Source organism: Heteronotia binoei, chromosome 5 (assembly GCF_032191835.1).
Source record: "Heteronotia binoei isolate CCM8104 ecotype False Entrance Well chromosome 5, APGP_CSIRO_Hbin_v1, whole genome shotgun sequence".
NCBI lineage: Eukaryota > Metazoa > Chordata > Lepidosauria > Squamata > Gekkonidae > Heteronotia > Heteronotia binoei.
This window is the reverse complement of record NC_083227.1, coordinates 171,750,320-171,773,641: the sequence shown is the minus strand read 5'-3', so window position 1 is coordinate 171,773,641 and position 23,322 is coordinate 171,750,320. Positions and strand designations below refer to the sequence as shown.

Here is a 23,322-nt window from a genome sequence, read left to right as displayed (position 1 = left end):
GGATGACGAAACCCACTCGGCTCATTCATTGTGGCTGAGGTGGAATTCGAACGGTGTTCACATCGCCGCCCTCTTGGACTCGCTTCCTTCCCCGGAAGAGGCGAGAGGGGGTCGCTCAGGCCTGGGGGGGGGGGGCGCAAAACGCTGCCGCGGCGGCTGCCCCTCCCCCTCGGGCCTGCACAGGCGGCCCCTCCGCGAAGCTTCCTTCCGGCCCACCACAGGCGGCTTCTTTCATTGTGCCCCTCCGTGTCTAATTCCTGATCCGGCGCCATGATGACAAAGAGGAGCCGTTATTGCGCCTTCGAGGGCGCGGGAGAAGTTCTGCCGTCCGTCCGCTCCGCCGCCGCAGCCTTCCCGTCCGTCGCGGGCGCTGGCCCCCAGGGAGGCGGGCTCACTTTCTCTCTCTGACCAATACGAAGAACCGGCGGTGAATCCCGAACGAGAAGGAAGCGGGCCTGCAGCATTCAGCCAGCCTGCTTTCGTTCGTGATTGACAAGCAATCAAAGCCAATGGCCTCTTAAGAAATCGCCACCGGGCATCATTGTTTGCTGACGGCACTTGACCGACAGTTATTTCCACGGGTTCATAGGAGCGCGTTTGATAGATGTCCGCTTTGTCTAATGCACTGCGGAGGCTTCGGGCATGAAGACCAATCCACCGTGAGATGGGCGGGATTAACTGCGGCAGCCACCAATAGCCGAAAGGCTGGCGAGCGAGCGCGGCCAACGGGATCGGGAGGCGGGGTTAGCGGAGTGCCGTTGCCGTCTGGCGCAGGAGGCAACGGGTGTGAGGAGTGGGCTGTAGTGCGCGCTTCGGACGCCATTATGAGCTATTCAGGTGAGCATCATGTGAAGCGGCGGGGATGGCCGCGCTCCCGCGGAGAGGGGCCGATGCGGAAGAGGGAAGCGCGAATAACGGCGTCTCCGACTCTGGCCTCGCGGCCGCCGCCCTCCCGGGTTCTGCGTCGAGGGCCCCGGCGAGTGTCGCGTCGTTCTTTGCTCGGGCCCGTGAGAGAAAGAGGGGCTCCCTCGGCCGGCGTGCAGAGGCTTCCCGCCTGCCTTCCTTCCTTCCGGCCCCGCCGGTTGACTTCTAGGTGGGGAAGACGGTTGACGCCGCTGGAGGGAGGGAGGGAGGGAGCCGCTCTACCTGCTCTGCACACGCGCAGCTCTGGCCTGGGCTCTGGGTGGGTGTGGGGGGCTGGCGCAGAAGAGCCTCGCTGGTCGGATTCAGCGGGCCCCTCTTTGAAATCACTGCCCCCCCCCCCGGCCCGCTGTTCTGCTCGGGCCTAAAATCTTCCCAAGACGGGGGGCGGGAGGCGGTAATGGAGGGCTATAGCCTTGCTCAAACACACACTTGGCGCCTATACTGCTTGACTTTTCGGCACGATGGAGACTGTGTCCCTTCTGTTTCCTTCGGCTGCTCTGTTCTCCACGAATATGGTGTTGACATTCGCTTCTTTCTTTCTCATTTTGGTTAAGTGCATTTATTGAGCCAGCTTCTTCGCCGTTAGCACACCCTGAAGCAAGATAAGCACGTGATGCCAAAGTCAGCTTTGGCTTATGAATGCTCCAGCCTGCCTGAAAATCTCAAAGAGAGCAGTTTGGTCTTCAGAAATGACACAGATTCTTCCATTGTGGCAATCCTCTATGCTTGTCATTCATTTAGTGCTTGCGCATTGAAAAATATGACCCATATTCTTAATAGACCTATGTATGTTTGTGAGTATTTGAGGAAGGGCTTGAAATTGGGATATGTTTCTTTGTTGTAGTTTTGACTTGTTGTTGTTGTTGTTGCCTGTGGTGTAAAATATTTTCCTTCTGATTGCAGTAATTAGTCTAATTTGATGGTTGCTTAGGAAACAGTGACATTAGATTACAAATTGATTATACGGATTAAATGGCAAAACAGACAATTTAGTCAATCATATGGTGGACTTAATTTAAACCAGCCATTACCAAAACTCAACCCACAAATGGGGTTTTTAATGTTGGGAATGCAGATATATATGGTGAGGGCCTCTGAGCATCAACAGAATATTACTGAGAAACTACAGTAACTTGGATACATATGGGATTAAGGAGCAGAGTTTAAAAGGTATGATTTTAGCTCGGTGGCAGTGTGGAGGAAAAGCTAGAGTGCTTGCAACTTGTTCTAAATTTGACTGCGTAATAAAGAAAATATGACCCATATTCTTAATAGACCTGCATATCTTTGTGAGTATTTGAGGAAGGGCTTGAAATTGGGATATGTTTGAAATTGGGAAATGTCTTATTTTGTCAGTTGAAATTGTTTTAATTTCTCACAATAACTGCCGAAATAGTTTCTGTTGTGTTTCGTCTAGGCTCCCTGCAAGGGCTACAGTTTAGTTGTCTCAAGGGCTTTATTGGCTGTAGCTGAGCCTTTTTCATTCAGGAAGATTCTGGAGACACTAGATGGCTGCACTGTTCACAGCTGTGGACTCCTGCTCTTTATTCCTTGCCAATGATTCATTTCAGAAGGGTAGAGTATGAACTTCTTTCAAATAAGGAGTTGAGCCAACACCTAGGAGCCTTTGCTCTGCTTGCAGGCCTTCTAGGAATATCTAGTCGAACTCATTTGTTACGACAGCTGGATTTGACACAAATTGCACTTTGAGGGGCCGAGCCATGCATATTCATAAAATGTAATGCCAGGTAGCAGAGATAAATGTTATAAAGGATACAGATAAACACAGTTAAAGATATTATTCTTTTATTTAAAATACAAACAAGCTTAAAACTCTTGTGATATTTTGTTTAAAATGGAAAGGGAGGGGCGATAGAATCAAAATCACAGAGTTGGAGGGGTCATCTAGTCTAGCTTCACAAATACTTCCTCCACAGTGGGGATCTGGAGATTTGGCAATGCATTTTTAAAAATAAAATATAAAGAAAAAGCACAAGGATCACAGCAGAAACAAAATATAAATTAAAAATATAAAATGCTCTGAGCCTCGGAAAACATGAAATGGCTGGGCATTGCAAACTTCTCCCCTCACCCCCATCTACTCAGATTAGCAATGGCTCTCCAGTGTAATATCCCCTTTTGGCTATGGGTTCCTGGGCTAGAGTACTCACAAGGCACCAGTTCTTAGGTTCATTCAGCAGAGACAAACTGGCTCAGTGCCCATTATGGGAAGCGCAGGATATAAATCTAATAAAATAAATAAATCAACCCTTTATTTGCAAGACCACTTTAGCAAGCAGCAGCTTCAACTGGCCATACTTTGGAAAGTAACATGCTTAAAACTCTTGTGACATTTTATTTAAAATGGAAAGGTAGGGGAATAGTGGGATTTGGCAGTTCAATTTTAAAAATAAAACATCAAGAAAAAGCACAAGGATCACAGCAGAAACTAAAATCACAACTGCTCTCCAAAGGGCAAAGATCAGCTCCACTGGAGAAAATGGTGGGCTCTGTGACCCTGGTGAGGTCACTTCCCTCTTGCTTTGGTCCCCATTGTACAGAAAAACTGTACTTTTTCTAGGTTGAGGCTTCAGGGAGAGAGGAGGAGATAAATAGCTGAAGTCAGATCACTTCCCCTAAAGAAAATGGCTACCTTTAGGCTCATACTCTATGGCAGAGTTTCACATTTGGAGGGTCACAACCCGGTACCGGAAGCCTCAATACCGGATCACAAGAAAAGCCAAAGCTAGCCCCGTCCCCAGCAAAGCATGAGCTCTGCTCTGCTTCCTTCCTTTCCCATCTCTCTTTTGTGCAGAGAAAAGCTAGACTTGAATACTAACACAGGCTGCAAAGCCTGAGCCCCATTTTCATTCATTCCATTCCCCAATGTCTCTGTGTTGTGCAGATAAAAGCTAGGCTTGAAGACTGACACAAGCTGCAAAGCCTGAGCTCCATTTTCCTTGGAGACCTCTATAGAAGAAAGAGATAGGCTTTCTTGTCTCCTGGCTCCACCAACCAAAGTCTCCTGGCTCTATCTGCAAATTTTAGTGGGCCACGAAGAAGTGTAAAAATAACCAGGCCGTGGGGGGAGGGGTGGAGTTTGGGAAACCCTGCTCTATGGTATACCATAATATAACTATGTCAGACCAAAAAAGATAGATTACTCCAGAAGCACAAGCTGATGTTGAAAGCTGAATATGACAGGAAAAGGTGGCAGCCACACACTGCAGACAAAAGGAATACGGAGCTTCTGCTCCATCATAGTTTGACGCCACAACAAATTGATGCTGTGTGCCCAAGCTCAGGGCACTTGCCCAGAGCTTCTTTCTAGAGCTTGTTGTATTTATTCCTGCAATAGGCTTTAATGACTGTAATGAGCCCTTAGGGCAGGGCTCATAGTTGGTCCCTAAACTGAAACAAAGTCCTTTTTAAAAAAAAATCATCCCTAAAGTCCCTGAAATGGTTATATGACGTTTTAAAAAATGTATGTACATTTTTATGATTTTCAGTATAATTTTTTAAGGCAAGTTGCAGCAATTTAGGCCCAATATCTTTAAAAATTGATAAGTTTCAGCATTTTGTCCCATTTTGATAAGTTTCAGCATTTTGTCTATTCAGGGCTTTTTCCCTTGTTTTTATTTTTGTGTCCTGGAATCTTTCTTCTTTAGTTGGCATATCTTCCATTTCTATTAAATAAATAAATATTAGCCATGCCCCATCCAGAGTCAAATAAAAAACCCTTAATTTTTGTTGTTTAATATCACTAAAATAATCAGTAAAAGTTGAGTTAAAGTTAAAAGACAAGCTAAAAATTGAACTTTCCAGAAAGGGGAAACAAGGGGATCTGCAATCTTGAACTTGATTCTCACCAACAAGGATGAACATTGACGAGGTGAATATAGTGGGTAGTTGTGACAATGTAATTTATGGTCTTGGGAAAGGGAAAATCCCATGACCAGAAATACTTAAGAAGAACAGAGTTCGGGGGGGTGAGAATTTCTTAAAAGCAAAATCCTGAAGGCACAGTTACAAATGATTCCTGTGAGAAGGAAAATATGGGAGGAGCCTAAAGAATCCAAGGTAGCTCCATAAACAGTTTCCTAAGCATTTAGGAAGAGAGCCAGTTTGGTGTAATGGTTAAGTGTGCAGAATCCTATCTGGGAGAACCGGGTTTGAGTCCCCACTCCTCCACTTGCACCTGCTGGAATGGCCTTGGGTTAGCTATAGCTATCGCAGGAGTTGTCCTTGAAAGGGCAGCTGCTGTGAGAGCCCTCTCAGCCCCACCCACCTCACAAGGTGTCTGTTGTGGGGGAAGAAGGTATAGGAGATTGTAAGGCACTCTTGAGTCTCTGATTCAGAGAGAAGGGCGGGGTATAAATCTGCAGTCGTCGTCTTAATAAAAAAGACTCATTTAGGAAATGGAAGGAGGGCCTTATAACCAAGGTTGAATATAAAGAAATAACCAGTGCTCGTAGAGAGAAAGTTAGGAAAGCAGCTTAGGGTATTGAGAGATGCTAAAACAACAAATAAGAGGTCAAAGTAAGGAAAAGAGCAAGGGCGTAGTGGGGACAGGAAAGTGAAATAGTAACAGGTGATGATGAGAGGGCAGAACTGCTCAATTCCTGCTTTCCCTCGGTCTTCTCTTCTGAGGGAAAAGGTGCTCAATGTGGCAAAACCAAAACACATGATGATTGGAGTTGCAGCCTCGGATCACCGCGGAGTAGTACATAAACACCTAATTTAAATGAAGTTCTTGGTGCCTGATGAACTGCATCCAAAGGTGCTAAAAGAACTTGCAGATGTAATTTCTGAGCTTTTGGCCATTATTTTTGAGGATTACTGGAGAACAGGGGAAGTGCTGGAAGACTGGAAGACCGACCCATCAGCTTGATGTCTATATCTGGGAAAGTTTTAGAACAAATAATCAAACAGTCCTGGAACACTTAGAAAGGATGGATGTGATTACTAAGAGCCAACATGGGTTTCTCAAGAACAAGTCATGTCAGACTAACTGTCAAGCCCCTCCGTTTTTTTCTAGAGCTGCAACTCAAGGCCTCTGCTATTTTCTGTAATTTACTACCTAGCCAGCCTGGCCATCTGGCAGACTAATGTTTATAACCCAAGATAGTGCCTGTTGTATTTCCTGTGGAATGCATCATGTCAACCTCCCTAGTTCCCAGGCCTTATCTATTCACAGGTCCTTGCTAAAATGCTTTGTAGTGGAAAGTTACAGTGTTTATGTTAACCTACGAACCTTTAGGTTTGAATGTTGCCTCCATTGAATAATGTCTGGTGTGCTTTTATATAGTGAATAGTAACCTGTGTCAGTGAAGCATCTCCTGCTATTCTGATAAATGCATCTATTTGAAATAACAAAAGATCTCATTATTGGAATCTCGGGGTTTGACTCTAACCTCTCTGAGAGCCGGTTTGGTGTAGTGGTTAAGTGTGTGGACTCTTATCTGGGAGAACCGGGTTTGATTCCCTACTCCTCCACTTGCACCTGCTAGCATGGCCTTGGGTCAGCCATAGCTACTGCAGAGGTTTTCCTTGAAAGGGCAGCTGCTATGAGAGACTTCTCAGCCCCACCTGCCTCACAGGGTGTCTGTTGTGGGGGGAGAAAACATAGGAGATTGTAAGCCACTCTGAGACTCTGATTCAGGGAGAAGGGCAGGGTATAAATCTGCAATTCTTCTCCTTTTTTGAGCAAGTGACTACCTTACTGGATCAAGGGAATGCTGTAGACATAGTTTATCTTGATTTCAGTAGGACTTTTGATAAGGGCATCAAAAAGGATATAGAGAAGCTGGAATGTGTCCAGAGGGCGGCAACCAAGATGGTGAGAGGTTTGGAGAACAGGTTCTACAAGGAAAGGCTGAAGGAGCTGGGTATGTTTAGCCTGGAAAGGAGACAACGGATTATAACCATTATATTATAACCATTTTCAAGTAGTTGAAGGGCTAATCATATAGTGGATGATGTGGAGTTGTTTTCCATTGCCCCAGAAGGTCAGACCACAACTAATGGGTTGGAATTAAATCAAGAGTTTTTGGCTAAAGATTAGGATAAACTTCCTGACAGTTGGAGCAGTTCCTTAGTGGAACAGACTTCCTCTAGAGGTGGTTGGCTCTCCTTTGGAGGTTTTAAAACAGAAGCTAGATGGCCATCAGATAACAATGCTGTTCTGTGAACTTAGGCAGATCATAAGATAAGATATTGGATCTGGGAAGGAGAGCAGGAAGGGTTGCATCAGTGCTTAGTTCTTGTTGCCCTTTCTTACATATCCAGGGAAATGCTGATTGCTACTTTGGGGTCTGGCAGCAATTTTTCTCCAGGCTAGTTTGGCAAGGGATCCTGGAGGTTTTTTTGCCATCTTCTGGGCATGGATCAGCAGTCACTGCAGGTGTGGGGGCATTTGTGAATTTCCTGCATTGTTCAGCGGGTTGGACTAGATGGCTGTGGAGCCCTTTCCAACTCTAGGATTCTATGAACTTAAAGGTCATTTTCGCACTCACCTTCCGCCGGCGCGACCCCCCTCTTCACCGCGCAGGATCTGCGCGGATTTCGCACTAAACACTGCGGAGCAGCCCGAAAAGCCGGAAGCTCCCGGCGCAAAAGCCTCTCAAACTGAAACCGCCAAAAAGCAGTTTGGCGTTTGCGCGGCTTTTGCGACGGGAGCTTCTGGCTTTTCTGGCTGCTCCGCAGCGTTTAGTGCGAAATCCGCGCAGATCCTGCGCGGTGAAGAGGGGGGGTCGCGCCGGCGGAAGGTGAGTGCGGAAAACGACCAAAGTGTTAGTATGAAGAGGTTTTTTTGGAAAAAGTTTTCTGGTTTGACTGTAACTGGCTTACTGTTAGGGTGTTGGGGTTTTTTAAAACCATTCTTTTGAATGATGTTCTTATTGTTCCCATAGTTTTTATTAGGTCCCTATTTTGGTCCCTTTTTTGACCTGAAAGTACGCCTGAATATGGCGTATGAGCCCTGCTTAGGGCATACTGGAGCCAAAAGAATTAAGGATTTCCAAATATTGGATATAGGAAAATACAGCTATTTTTTTCGTTCAGTGTACTGAAACTTAAAAAATACTGTTTTGTTGTTGTTGCAGCTGCATGCATGCCCCTATCTCAGCTCTTCCTACCCATCTCTCTAACTGGGAGGACCTTAATCTCCACCCCATCCTCTTAGAAAGGCAGTGTTCAATTTGTAGTCAACAAATGCATAAACTGTCTGTCTTTTACTTTGGGGGTGATTTTGTGCACATTTAAGAGACAGAGGAGGATGAAGCAAGTATTTATCTGCATGCTTGGGGGTTGTCCCTGGGATACAGAAAATACCCTTTTCTTAGGCATTGCCCCATTGTGCTGCGTAAATGATTAGTACAGTGGTCTTGCACTCTGCTGTTTGAGAATATGATGCTGTGAAACTTTCATTTGAGAAGGACTAATGCACCACCAAAATCTCTCTGGTTAATGGAAAGTTATGTAATTAAATGTGAAGGATATTAGACTCATTTGGTGAATATTCATGGAAATCTGTTTAAATTGTGTCTTTGAATAATATTTTTTTCTTTTACGTTACCAAGAATAACGGTGTAATATTTTGGGTATATCTTTCTTCTAGGATATGGAAACTGGAACTCTGGCACAAACAGAGGCAAGTACAATAAAATATTAATGGAGCATGTATATTGCTTTTTTGACTTAGCTAGTGAGAAAGTAATGTTCAAATCTCATACTTCAAATAGCTTATTTTTTTTTACTCACCGGTGAATATTTGCTTCTATCATTAATACATACCATTATTTATGATAAAATTGTTAAGGCTAGGTTTATTGTGACAGTGTCTACTCTTATCAGTGAAGCTATGTAATATCATTGTATATGATTGTTCTTCAGTAATTTGTCTGTTTCATTCACATACTCAACGAATCACTGTTGGGCATGAGTTTAGACTTCTCATTTCATAATTATGCGGTATTAAGGATACGATTCTTAGATCACATTTCATTGTCTTCCAAAGAAGTACTGGATCAAAAAGTAGTAAATCATGCAGAACGCATGCAGGTGATTCGGATCTGCATTTGTTTTGAGATGGTTGTATATAATGTATCAAATCAGACTGGCCTTAGAAATGCAAAATATTTTTGCAATTCAGTAATCAGAACCATTATCTTGCATAATTTTTTTAATATTATATTGCTGGTTGTGATGAATTTGCCTTTCCTCATTATGGGTTGGTTCAGATATAAAGTGAAACCATAGTTTGCTTAAACTGTGGTTAATCCATAAATCTGGGATTAAACTCACAGAAGGTTCTGGCTTTGTTGTTTTTAATGAACAATTGCACATGCTTATAGTTGTCAGCAAGTCAAACTGAAACACGTTGACCTGTGTCCAGCCATGCAGTTCCAAAGGATTTAAGGGTGCTTCAGTTGTCTTAAAAGTAGTATCAGTTCTCACTCTGAGGAGGATTGCATCTTGGAATGGATGACTCCCACCAACTGCTCAGGGAGATAGAACAACCAGGGGTGTCAAACTGATTTGTTATAAGGGCCAGATCTGACATAAATGAGACCTTGTTGGACCAGGGCATGTCAAGTTGGGCTGGGCCATGTGTGTACCTATTTAAGATTAGGTAGCAGAGATATAAACTTTATAAAAGACACAGACAAGCACAATTTTTTAAAAAACTTAAAACCATGCTTAAAATGTTAGCACTTGTTGGTCTTAAAGGTGCTTTCTTTGTATTTCTCCCATGGGATCCAGGGAACAGGGCAAAGGAAGTTATGGCTCTTTACTTCCTTCCCCAGGGGATGGGAGGGGAAGGAGCCTCAGCCAATAGAAGGAAGAGAGGCTTGGCTCAGTAGCTCTGCTGTGCAATTGAGAGAGCCTGGAAAAACAAGCTGTACCTCCCCCGCATTATATTATTATTATTATTATAAAAACAAGCTGTACCTCCCCCGCATCCTCCCCAAGGAGCCTCAGCCATGACTCCTGGGTGGGAGTTGCTCCGACTCGGTTTGCTTCCTGATTAAGAAAGCTGTTTACTTTTTTGTACTCACTTTTCTTCTAGAGCTTTCTAACCTCTCCAGCTTGTCCCTCTTTCACATCACACCTTTCTCACCTTTTCTTGGCTCTGTTGCTTCTTTTGTTTTTGCAGCGTTTTTTTCTCTACTTCCCTCCCCTTCCTTTCTTGGGGGAATGTGGAAGAGAATGGCCCAGAGGCAAGCCTCAGGTTCTGGAGGGATGTAAAAAAGACTAATTTACCCCTGAAAATGATGTGGACCCTTCTTTCTTTCTGTCCTGTGAAGAGTCTATCCCAAAGTGGCTTAAAAATGGTTGTAAAAAGGCATGAAGGTGGCTCCTCAGGTGCAAATGGCTCTCTTGGTTGCCAGTTCAGCCCCTGGGGCTATAATGGCATGCCAGGCTCCCCCATTGGATGCCCTGGTTCTCTTGGCTGCCAGTTTGGCCTGCAGAGCGTTACAGTGGCATGCCAGGCTACTCTGTTGGACCTTCTGCTGAACCAGGGGGACTCCTTGACCATCACAGCAGATCTTTGGGGGGTAAGGTGCTGTCTCTCCCCCTCCTCCAAGGTTGTATTTGATCTGCTGAGATTATGAAATCATTAAAAGAGCTATGAGACAGGAGCTGCAAGGCATGCAAGAGTGCTCCTTTCCTATTCTAATGCAGGGTTACCCTCGCCTACCCACAAGCAAGGGTTTAGGTATTGGGACCCTCACTCTCAGTGGCCTACCATGGCAGCCTGTAAAGCCTCTTCCTCCACTGCCACCCTTGCCAGGGTCCAGGGGAGCTCCTCAGGGATGGACAGCCCCATATCACAGTCAGAACCAAAGAGGGAGGAGGGAGAGTCTTTTCTCAGAGGAGATAGTTATAGTTGCTGATTAACAAACACACTACCAGTACCAGATCCAAAGCCATCTTGGCTCTAGCGCTCACAAAAATCCTTGTCCAAGGAGAGGAATTTCCACTCCCTTGTTCTCTCAGGGAGAGTGAATCCAGTCCCAGGGGGAACAAGGCATTTTTTTCAGGGCTTCTTTCTCAGAGTTGTTGGTTTCCCTTTCCCATTTTTTTCAAAAGACTGTTGAAGGGAGGGTGGGCCAAGCTTGTATCTAACAGGCAGTTCCCAAATGTTACCTAAAACTTTATTCCTTGGCTCCTCGTGCTATTTATGGCATTCTTGCAAGTTTCCCTAGTGGATGCTCTGGTAGTAGCACTAAAATTCACTGGCCTGAGCTCAGAGGATGATGTCAGATCCATAAAGGATTATTTGGACGGAAAAGCAGGCTATGCACTGCAGTAGTTCCATGAGGCCATTGCAGTGTCCATCAGGGCAGCAGCTAATTCTGCCTTAATCTCTAGAGCAGCTTGTTTTTCCAGGCTCTCTCAATTGCACAGCAGAGCTACTGAGCCAAGCCTCTCTTCCTTCTATTGGCTGAGACTCCTTCCCCTCCCATCCCCTGGGGAAGGAAGTAAAGAGCCATAACTTCCTTTGCCCTGTTCCCTGGATCCCATGGGAGAAATACAAAGAAAGCACCTTTAAGACCAACTTTTCAGACCATGAGTCTTGGGTTGGGCACTCTCAGTGCTTGGCTGTCCAGCCCAAGACATATAGACATCCAAGGAAAAGACAGTGGTCATCAGCACCTTGGAACTCAGAGCCTTTAGGAAAGCGCTCACCTTCTTTTGGGCAAACATTAGGAACCAGCATGTACTCATTGGGACGGGTAGTTTTTTAGCCAAGACCTATATTAAGTACTGGGGAAGGCAATGGCAAACCACCCCATAAAAAAAAGTTTGTTGTGAAAGCAATGTCGAAAATGACTGGTGCTTGCACAGAGGACCTTTCCTTTCCTATATTAAGTATGTGTGGGGCTCCACGTCATCCCCTAGGTGCAAAGGTCCAGCTCATCCTTTTCCTGGGTGGAGAAACTTCTATAGTCCATCTTAGCATAACACATCCAGGGGTTCCTGAACATCCAGGCAGGACTTACTGAGCAGACAGATCATCAACAAAAACAAATGGCCTATAAAATGGTAACTCTTCCTAGGAATTGCAGCTTGATTTGGAATGTCAGAAGTAGATCTGTTTGCCTTGGCATAGCATTCCAGTCATCAAGTACTAAGGTTTTTCTTCAGATCCCATCTCCCTCAGTCATCTCCCTCATGAGCAGATGTTTAACCTCTCTGTGACTCAAGGACCTATTGTATGCCTCTTTGCCCTTGCCAGTGATCTCACAGTGTGTGGAAGATATGTCAGGAGCAGATAGAGGTGATCTTTGTGGCTCCAGATTGGTCCCACAGGCCATGGTTTCCATCTTTGGTACAACTTTCTGTTCAGGTCCCCTGGTTGATTTCCATGAGCCCAAACATATTGCAACGGGCCAATTTGGCACCTGGATCCAGAGTAGCTACCATGTAGCTCTTAAAGAGAATGAGCTCCTGAACTTTGGCTACTCTTCAGAAGTCACAAAGACCATCATGGCTTCCAGGAGGTCTTCCATAAGACACTTCTACAATACTACATGGGAGAGAACCTTCTCAAGGTGGTGGAAATGAGAGCACATCAACTTAACTAGACATCCTAATATCTACTGTTTTCTCCATGGGATTGCAAATATCAACCCTACTGTGGTCCATAGATTGTCTTCATAGAAACTTGTATATCGTTCTTTTGGCTCTCACTAATCCTCCTTTTAAAAGAGCCTCGTGGCGCAGAGTGATAAAGCTGCAATACTGCAGTCAGAGCCCTCTGCTCATGACCTGAGCTCGATCCCAGCAAAAGCTGGTTCAGGTAGCCGGCTCCAGCCTTCCATCCTTCCAAGGTCGGTAAAATGAGTACCCAGCTTGCTAGGGAGAAAGGGTAGATGACTGGGGAAGGCAATGGCAAACCACCCTGTAAAAAAAAAGTCTGCCGTGAAAACGTTGTGAAAGCAACATCACCCCAGAGTCGGAAACGACTGGTGCTTGCGCAGGAGACTAGTTTTAAAGGTGAGTTGCTCCCATCCCATTTCTTTCCCTTTCTTTTCTCTTGTTTTCTTTTGTCCTTCCTTTCTTTCACTCTATCCCTCCCTTTCCATCTCTCTCTTTCTCACTTTCTGTTAGTCAGTCTTTTCCCCTGTCTTCCTTCCTTTTTTCTCTCCCCCCTCTCTATTTTCCTCTTTCTGTCAGTCTTTTCCCCGTCTCCTTCCTTTTTTTTCTTTTTTTCCTGTCTTATTTGTTTCCAACTCTCCCCCCTTTAATTCATTCTGTCAGTCAGTGTTTCTATTACCCTGTCTATTTGTTTTATTTCCCCCTCCCTCCCTCCCTCCCTTCCTTCCTTCCTTCCTTCCTTCCTTCCTTCCTTCCTTCCTTCCTTCCTTCCTTCCTTCCTTCCTTCCTTCCTTTTCTCTTCCTTCCTTCCTTCCTTCCTTCCTTCCTTCCTTCCTTCCTTCCTTCCTTCCTTCCTTCCTTCCTTCCTTCCTTCCTTCCTTCCTTCCTTCCTTCCTTCCTTCCTTCCTTCCTTCCTTCCTTTCTTCCTTCCTTCCTTCCTTTCTTTCTTTTCTTTCTTTCTTTCTTTCTTTCTTTCTTTCTTTCTTTCTTTCTTTCTTTCTTTTTTTCTTTTCCCATCTTTCTTCCTTCCTCCTTTCTCACTCTCTCTCTCTTTCTGTCAGTCAGTCTTTTCCCCTGTCTTCCTTCCTCCCTCTCCCTCCCTCTCTCTCTGTCAGTCTTTTCTCTCTCTCTCCCTCCCTCCCTCTCTCTTTCTCTTCCCCTGTCTCCTTCCTTCCTTCCTTTTGCTAATATGAGTAGAAGGGGGGGGGGGGAGAAGCTTGAAATGCCCTTCCATTTCATGTTTTCCCAGGCTGTCATTTCATGTTCTCCCAGGCAGAGAGCGTTTTATATTTTTAGTTTTCTGCTGTATGATCCTTGTGTTTTTTCTTGATGTTTTATTTTTAAAATTGCATTGCAAAATCCCACTATTTTCCTATATTTCCTAAACAAAATACTTCAAGAATTTTAAGCATGTTTGTACATCATTTCCTGTCTCCCGGCTCCATCCCCAAAGTCTGCTGGCTCCACCACCAAATTTTAGTGGGCCACAAAGGAGAAGTGTAAAAACAACCGGGCCACGGGGGGAACATGTTTGGGAAACCCTGGTCTAATAAGTTCTAATAATAACATTTCTGCCTTTGAGTCATTGTAAAAAGATAAAAAAGGCACAAACTAGGTGTCTTAGTGTTAAAAATAGTCTGATATAGAAAACTACTAAGAAACAATTTTTATAGTTATGTTGAAACTGAATGTATTAACTCTATAACATTCTATCACAAGCCAGTGTCACAGGATCAATCTTTTTCTCTTACAACCCTCCAGAAAATTAAAACCCGTAACACAGTCCATTCATGTGCAAAAATCTTGTCCAGAGGAAATCTTTACAGCCTACATACAGACGCCCCTTCTAGATAATTCAAGACATTTCAATTCTGTTCTTCTTCAGGTGTCAGGCTATTAAATGGAACCCAATTTCAATTACTTTTCATACAGATACAATGTTCACAGTTTACAATAGTGAAGAACCCACTGGGAGGCAACTAAATACTGACAGATAGAAATTGGCAGTGGTGTTCCACAGAAAAATAAATAAAAATTAAAAACCAGAGGAAGCCAGGACTAAGAATTGTTGTGGCACTTCAAGTCTACTGAACCTATGAATATGGAAGACGGTCCCTAGAAGAATAGTTCATATCCGAAACGAAATTGGACTGGTTCTTTTTATCATCGAACTGGATTCAGAAAGCATGATTTATGGACAGTAGCTATGTTGTGCACTGGATAGTTTTCTAACTGCATTATTGTACTGTAATATCAATTGTTGAAGACAATTTGCATTATACAGAGAAATTGTTTTGTAAATGGGGAGAGTTTGTTGTTTTTCCCAGTTGTTGTACCTCTGTGGTCCCACTATTTGCTTACAGAGTGAAAGTAGTGGCAGTATTCCAGAACTTATTCCACAATATTTTGGTGTCCCACAGTAAGTGAGAGAGAAGACAGAAGCTGCAAAATGGGGGTGGGGGGGACAACTACCAAAGAAACTGCTAGGTGGCAATAATAGCTTATATCCAATTAGTTGTTTTAAATGTTGTTGTAGTTAGTCCAACTAAAGGTAAAAAAGTGACCTATATCTTAGTAAGAGACAAATATTTCCTTTAACAAAGCAGTAAATCTTACTAGGATTCTCCAGTGCCACCAAAGAGATATCAGGAAAATAAAGTTTCAGGTCTTTAAAGAAGTCAATGAATGGACTTCTAAATAATACTCAGAGTAAGATCCATTTTGAAGATACTTACAGAAAGTTATTAGGCAGACAGACTTACTCAGTATTTAACCAGCTTTCTTGGTGTCTGCTTGATGTCCGCAGTGCAGAAGCCAGGAGACCTTGAGTCCACTAAATAAAGGAGTCCCAAATATCTTCCAAGCTTCCAAAATGGTTTGCTGGAGGTCTCTGTGTGTTGAAAAGGAAGGGGTCTGGAGTTTGCCCAGCAACCCTGCCTGACGTTGAGCCTTTGGTGCCAAAAAGCTGAGAGCACAAAACAAGCTGCGCTCTAATCAGATGCCATTGCCTTCTCATTTTGTGTTCTTAAGGGAAGTTCCTTCTAAAATGGCTGAAGATGAAACCCCTCTTTCTCACAGCAGTATTTTCAGCTAGAAGGGTGTTGAAACTGGGAGCCTTGTTGGCCAGAAAAGCAATTCATATCTTCCACAAGGACAAGGAAGGTCACTGGAACATCACTGTTGGAAGCCCCATTCCAAGATGCAATCCTCCTCAGAGCTAGGACAGAACTTTGGATACTCACCATAAGGGTTGCTTCTGCTCTGCGGATGGGAGGGCATACTGGCCGTCCCCGCCCCAGGAACAGAGGAATGTTTACAAAAGCAGGATCGTGAGTTTGACCAATTTTGTCAGGTTGCAGTGGAAGACGCCTGCTGGCTCTAATCCTTTAACCCTTCTCATATGAACATATGAAGCTGCCTTATACTGAATCAGACCTTTGGTCCATCAAAGTCAGTATTGTCTTCTCAGACTGGCAGCAACTCTCCAGGGTCTCAAGCTGAGGTTTTTCATACCTGGACCCTTTTTAGTTGGAGATGCCGGGGATTGAACCTGGGACCTTCTGCTTCCCAAGCAGATGCTCTACCACTGAGCCACCGTCCCTCCCCTTATGTCTTCTGTGGTTATCATCTGTTATGCTTCTAACAGTGATTTACTTGTTCTGAACTTATCTTGTATTAATACCAACCGCCTAGGATTCAGTTGCCTTGGAGAGAGGATGACACCATATGATCCTGCCTAGAATAGATGTAGTAGCACCACTGTGATTTTATTTGATTGTTTTATTGTTATGGTTTTAATACTGTTTACTAATGTTGCCTCTGTTTATTTTACGTTGTTAGCCACCTTGAGTCTTCACAGAATGGGCAAGATAGAAATCTAACGTAATAAATAATAATAAGTTTTATTTCTGTTCTGTTCCTTCTTGTTCCTGGAATCATTAGTTCGTGAGTTATCCTTCTTTGGAGGTTTTTAAACAGAGGCTATGTGGCCATCTGACAGCAATGCTGATTCTGTGAACTTAGGCGGATCATGAGAAGGAGGGCAGGAAAGTGCTTAGTTCTCGTGGCCTTTTCTTACACACCCAGGGAAATGCTGATCGCACTGTTGGGGTCAGGCAGCAGTTTTCCTCCAGGCTAGTTGGGCCAGGGATCCTGGAGGTTTTTTTGAGGGGGGATATTCTGGGCGTGGAGTGTGGGGGGGAGATATTTGTGAATTTCCTGCATTGTGCCGAGGGTTGGACTAGTTGACCTTGGAAATCCCTTCCAACTCTATGATTCTAAGTAACCAAACTGAACCAGGATGACTTCCACCTGAGAGAGGTAGTTGAAGGGTTTAGCCCTGCCTCCCTGAGCAATTGGTGGGAATCACCCATTCCACAATGCTCTCTTAATCTCAGAGCAGAAAGAATTCATGAGTATCCAAGGTTCCGTATCCACTGTTTTCCCTGTCCTTTTGCAGCTCACTGACCCACCCTGATTTTTTTATAGCAGACCCTAAGGAACAGCAAAGGGAGCAAAGTGTGTTTGTGGGGAGGTTTGGGCGGTCTGCAGTAGATGCATGGGAATTGACAGAAATTGCAGCCTAGGAAAACTTGCATTCCTTTAAGTTTTTAAAACTGCTTGGTTGGTAATAGGCCAGTATCTTGTGTTCTGGTCTGCTGAAACACATGCTCCTATACCACATACCAGAATTAATTTGAGATGATTTTCTTGGGAGTTTGCAGTTACCTGTTTACATACTAAAACAGCTAAATAGGCAAAGTGCAGGCTATGCTGGCTAACTCTGGGATATTTCTGAAGAGAAGTGAATCGACCCTCTGAGCGTTGTTTTCCAAATGCCTAACAATGTCATTACACAAGGTAATCTAAAGTGCCTGTGCAGACTGCCACCTTGGGCCTCTCTGACTTAGGCAGACCTGGAGGTAATGTGGGACTATTTTTCTGTTCTTGATTAGTTAACCTGGGGCCTTGTGTTGAGACTGGAACTCTGTTACATGGTGGCAGAGAGAAGGGATTGGGCATAGGTGGTTGAAAATAACTGCAGCTGCTCTGATAGTACAGCATTTTCTGTGTGGTGTCAATGATGTAGATTTTCTGGGGAAATTTTCCAATTCACATTTTTAAAATAATGTTAATGTTTAAATATGGTTAGCAAAAGAAGGCAAATACAGTATAAATAAGCCTGGACCATGTACAAAAAATAGGTGGTGTTCATACTACATTTTCCACATTTAGCTTATCTGACATTATTGGTTTGCAGCACAACAGTCCTGACAACTATAGATAAACAGATTATATGTACATATTTGGTGCCAAAAACTTCCTGCAAAAAATGTGGCAGCAGAAAAATTTCTGCCCAGTGTCACTGTGCAGCTGTAAAACTTGGGGTTGGATTTAACAGAAAATGCCATGCAGATAAATCAGGTGGTATAGTGTATTGGTTTAAGAGACAGAGTTTTGGATTAAGAAGTCTTCAGTTTAAATTTTATCTTTATATCCTCACTTTTATGACTGTTAGGCAAGCCCTCCTCCTTTTAGGTACACTTGTGTATCTGCAATACAGGAATGATAATACTGGCCTGCTTTACAAGGGTTTTGTAAAGATTACAACAAGATGATGTACATGAAGTACTCTGACACATTGAAGCACTATATAACTTAAATGTGATAGGAGGTACAGAAAATGTCTCTTCTAAGCCTGTTGGTGTTACTGCTACATCTAGTGTTAGATGCTCATATATTACAATCTTTATTTATTGGAAAACTCAGCTGCTGCTTCTTATTTCAGGTTATGAAGACTATAGTTATGGATATGGATACGGTCAGGATAACTCTGGCAATTATGGGTACGGTATGGCCACTTCAAACTCTTGGGAAATGCCTAATTCAGATACAGACATGAACCTTAACGCTTCCACTGGTACCAGTGCTGATGGTGTAATAGCAAAATTTAACCAACGTTTAGATATGGTGTCTCATCTAGAAACTGACATGATGCAAGGAGGACATTATGGCTCAGGTGGAGACAGGTGAGTGTAGAAATAAAGGTGAAAAGGTTCAGTAATAGTCATAGATTAGGTTAGTCTGTGTTTCTGAAAGGTGGGCTGATGAAATATTGTGCTGTTGCCTTGGAACGCCTTTTGTTCTCTTACTAATGGTGTTGCTCTTTTCTTCGTATCCATACTCTTGCTTCCAAGGGGAGCCATTGGAAAAATGGAATTAGCTAGGTTGTATTTGTCCCCTTTTCAGCTTGAGGTTTGAAAATAAGGTGCTTAGATTTGCTTTTGGGCAAGGCAACCTTGTTAATACTTTAATAGCTGATTGGTGAACTTTAAAGCTGCAAAATAAGAATAGGCTACAGTATATTGCTGAAATTTTTAAAGATGGTTAGGAACCTGATTCTGTGAGTGCAGTTCCAGTATTATTATGTGGCCAACGCAAGTTCGCCTGGATTTTGATGTGAACAACCGAGATGAACTCAGGATTTATAAAGAATCCTCTTGGCTATTATTGGTGTGTGCATGTATATCTGTCATCCCACATAGTCAAGCTGTTGCTGATATGTAATGGAGCACAGGTTTTCAATAGAGGAGTAACTTTATTTTTATTTTTTGCTGTTGAGCTTAGACATATGGCAGGTGGTATAGAAAAGTAGCTGAAAAAAGATGAGAAGAAATAACGGTTTCATGTTTAGCTCTGATGTTAAACAAGACTTACACATCTACTTTATACAGTTTAGAGTGACTACATTTAAGGTTAGAACAACGTTTGAGTCCAGTGACACCTTTAAGACCTGCAAAGGTTTATTCAAAATATGAGCTTTTGTATGCACACACACTTCCTCAGATACAGGCTGGCGTGAAATTTGTTTTGTAACTACATTCCTAGAGAATTTAAAATCAGTTAAGTTGAAGGATATGTGTGTGTCATTTGTGCTCAGAGCCATTTATACATAAAGTATGTTGAGGGAGCATTGCATTAAACCTGGTTTTCTTAAGGCTGAATTACAGTATATATACCGTTGTGTATTAGTTTTTTGTTATGTTGGTATTGTGTATATATTAGGTTATTAGAACTGCTTTAAATAGCAGTGTAGCAAGGTATTTTTAATGTATTTTTAGTCCAAAAGAATTGCTTAGTTAATAGTTTCCTATAACTGTAGTCACATCATTCTATTATGTAGTTGTCATAATAAATAGAAGGCCTTATGGTAAACCCTTATGGTATTACTTTGTGTTGAATCTGTTTCTGGTGATATACTTGCTTTGTAGTTATTTGAATAGCATCTCTTGTTTCATGGGAGAAGGTGAATTGTTGTAGGTAGTTGTGCCACAGTCTACTGAAATCATACTTAATACTTCTTGGTCTTTAGTTCTCATTTTAAGCATAAAGTACTCCAAATAATTGGAAGATGCTGACCCAGGTTACCAGGCTGTAATATCATGCATGCGTTAGCGTTAGTGGGGTTTACATCTGAGAAAAGGTACATAAAATTGGATTGTAACCTTATAGTTCTCCCATTTTTCAGTTCTGTCATACTAGGTGGATATTGGATAACCCAGCATTGTTCACCCTCACTAGTGTTAAATGTGGTGAGTCCAGCCAGGCATTGAAGACTGGAAATAGCTGGGTGCTGCAGTGAATTACTTAGAAAACATTGCAGAAGGCTGAACTGCAGCAGTGAAGGCTCACCTGCAGCAATGTGGTCTGCTCTAATGGGATACAGGGAGTCATTTAGGTTGCCCTGATGATTTTTAAAAATGAAACTTTCTGTTTCTAGTTAGCTTGTAAAGTCTCCTCCTCAGCCATTGCTTCCTTTCATTGTCCTTGCTTTCAGATCCTTGATGCAAAGCATGACTATTGGTTTGTGCGCTGGTGTTCAGTACTGGTTTATGACATACAACCTGACCTGTTTTGCTAAGTTCTGGCAGTCAAAACAGCAAGCAATTGGAAATAATGTGCACTCAGGTTTTAACTGATTTCATCTCTGCATATAAATCAGCTCATGCTCTGTTGCGGTTACTTTTCAATTATAATATGCAAAATTTAACTCTGAAGATTTTGGAATAGTTCTTATGAAATTGTGATGTTTTAGACTTCCCTTTTATAGAAAAACTCTAGTGTGTCCCAGCTATTCACTGTTGTGGACTTTGGAGGTGTGATCAAATCCACTCATGCAGTGTTTCTTTCTGCACTGTAAAATGAGGCAATATGTCATATATGAATCCCCTCTTAATGTATAGCTAATCATCTCTGCTTTTTTTCTTAAAGCACTTTCTCTGCTTCAGCTCACAATATCTGAAGAGGTGTGAGCTGACCATGAGCAACTGTACCCAGGAACCTCAGCTATTTAGCAGAGCTGACCACTGAAGGGGCTGGTGTGTGTGTGTGTGTGACCCAGTTTGTGTTTGGTTTCAGGTTTTTTTAAAAAATGTAACCTTTCTTTTGCCATTTCTTGGCAGACTCTGTAACATGGTGCTTTATACGCTACTGACTAGATTCCTTGCTTGCTGTACAACTCTTGCAGGTATGATACATATGAGTCCTACGACTCAAGGTCTTCACTGAATGACCGTGATCTGTTCAGATCCGGCTATGATTACAGTGAGACTGAACATGAAACCGCCAATGCCTATGAAGGCCACTATGACAACTCCTATGGGAACCGCAGGGACCAGTACCACAACAGAGCACGTGACAACTTTGGCCATCGCGGTCAAAACTGGCCTAGAGATGGGCGAAATAACAGATCCATGGCAGCACCATATTCTGGGCGCATGGGTGGACAATGGAATGACCCCCCAGCACCAATGGGAGGACGGGGCCATGGCCCCAATAGACCTCCATCTCTTTTCTCCCACAAACTTTTCCCTGAATACAATATGTTCCAGGGAATGCGAGGTTTCTCTGGCAACATGCGCTTTGGAGGAGGCGGCATGAAACAACGCATGAGGAGAAACTGGAAAATGTGGGATGCAGATTTTAAAGTAAGTATCTATGCAGTCTTCTCTCACCTGTTTTCTGTGCCTTTCTAAAGGGCATTGCCCATTGAATGATATTGCCTAGGGCCAAGTGCAAAGAAGTCTGCTTTATGGTTTAGATTGCTTTACTATTACTGCTGTTTTCCTTCTCTGTCTGTGCCACTTGCTTGGTACTTTGATGTTTTCTCGAACAATTGTTTTAGCACAGGGGTCTCCTGTAGGTAGCTTGTAAGCTCCTGGTGGTTCACCAGCTGCTGGAGAGTGTCCTTTAGAAGACCTACAAAGAAGCTGCAGAAAGATCTGCTCTAAGCTTTTTAATTTTTTAAAACTTATTTTCATTTCTGGTGCTAGTTCATGATCTATTTTTAGAAAAGAACAAAACTTGGTAACAAGACAGGTTGGGGCGAGGAGTAGCTTAAGATACTTTTCATTACTTGGAAGTAGCTGTTATTAAAGAAAAGGTTGGTGACTCTTGTTCTAAGAAGATCATACCATGTCCATCATGTAGCCTTCGTTTAGCTTCTGAATCTTACAATAATAGCTAGGAAGTGTGATCTAGGATAGTTCTGTTTGAAACCTGCTCTCCTAAGATTTGGCCTATTTGGAACGTATCTGCTACAGCACATTTTATTGTACATCGAGAACTCAAAATAAGGTTGAATGTGATTTGGTTGGTGACAAGGCAGCTGTTTGTGCGCAAAGATTAAAATACCTTTGTTTTTCAACCCATAGAAAAAAAGAATAAAGACTGAGCCAGCTACTAATAAGCGAAAACAAGCTAACAGTTCTGATGAGCCAGACAGCAAAGCAGCAAAAACCGATGGTTCTGACAATTCAGACTCTGATAATGGTAAGAGTCTATCAGTGCATCCTGCCTACACAGAGAGGCAGTGTTCCACTAATAGAGCCATCCCCCTTTACTGCATCTTAGTTTGCAGATGTTTATAACAGTAAATTTTCAGTCATTGCATTGTATCTTTTCAGAAGAGGGCCATGAAGGAGAAGCTGTAGAGAAGTGTTCTAAAGCTGTGAGTCTGAATTTCTTACTGTACAGTTTTATTGTTAAACTCATGTGAGATTAATTCCCCACCCCACCTCATTCTTGGGTTAATAGCTACTAGGAATTGGGCACTGACTTAAATATGCACATTTTAAATATTTCAGTTGCTCTGATGGAATTTTGATCTTCCCAAAACTACTTTTAGGTTTTTAAAAAAAGGACAATGTTGTTCCCCTTCCTTCAGTTACAAGCAGAAATAATTGAGTTGGCTGTGTTGCGTGTGATATTCTATACACAGGTGTCAGGTGGGTATAGCTAAGCAATCCCACCATACATAAATGCTTTGTCGTCTATGTTAGACTAATATGTTTAGTCTGGAGACAACTGAGAAGTGATATGATAGCAGTCTTCAAGTACTTGAAGGGCTGGCACATAGAGGATGGTGTAGAGTTGTTTTTGGTTGCCCTGGAAGCTCAGACCAGAGTCAACGAGCTGAATTTAAATCAAAAGCGTTTTCGGCTAAATATTAGGAAGAAATTCCTGACAGAGTGGTTCTTCAGTGGAACAGGCTTCCTCAGGAGGTGGTGGGCTCTCCTTCTATAGAAGTTTTTAAACAGAGGCTAGATGGCCATCTGGCAGCAATGCTTATTTTGTGAACTTAGGCAGATCATGAGGAGGAGGGCAGGAAGGGTTGCATCAGTGCTTCTCATGACCCTTTCTTACATGCCTAGGGAAATGTTGTTTGCCACTTTCACAGTTTTTTGTCAGGCTAGTTGGGTCAGGGATCCTGGAGGGTTGAGGGTTTTTTGC

The 23,322-nt window shown here is 43.1% G+C and overlaps 1 protein-coding gene across 3 annotated transcripts in view; it reads left to right on the top strand.

Annotated features, from left to right (window-relative positions):
- The first annotated feature begins 303 nt into the window (after positions 1-303).
- AKAP8L (A-kinase anchoring protein 8 like) overlaps positions 304-23,322 on the top strand; it is a 40,535-nt gene continuing 17,516 nt past the window's right edge. For 2 of the 3 annotated variants that reach the window (XM_060240731.1, XM_060240730.1), the window contains exons 1-6: positions 304-837; positions 8,543-8,575; positions 18,320-18,377; positions 21,059-21,518; positions 22,245-22,362; positions 22,497-22,540. In XM_060240731.1, the coding sequence (XP_060096714.1) occupies positions 621-837; positions 8,543-8,575; positions 18,320-18,377; positions 21,059-21,518; positions 22,245-22,362; positions 22,497-22,540 (930 nt within the window). In that variant the 5' untranslated portion in view covers positions 304-620. Of the gene's footprint in view, positions 838-8,542; positions 8,576-18,319; positions 18,561-21,058; positions 21,519-22,244; positions 22,363-22,496; positions 22,541-23,322 lie in introns of all 3 variants that reach the window. The other variant, XM_060240729.1, reaches the window with a different exon arrangement.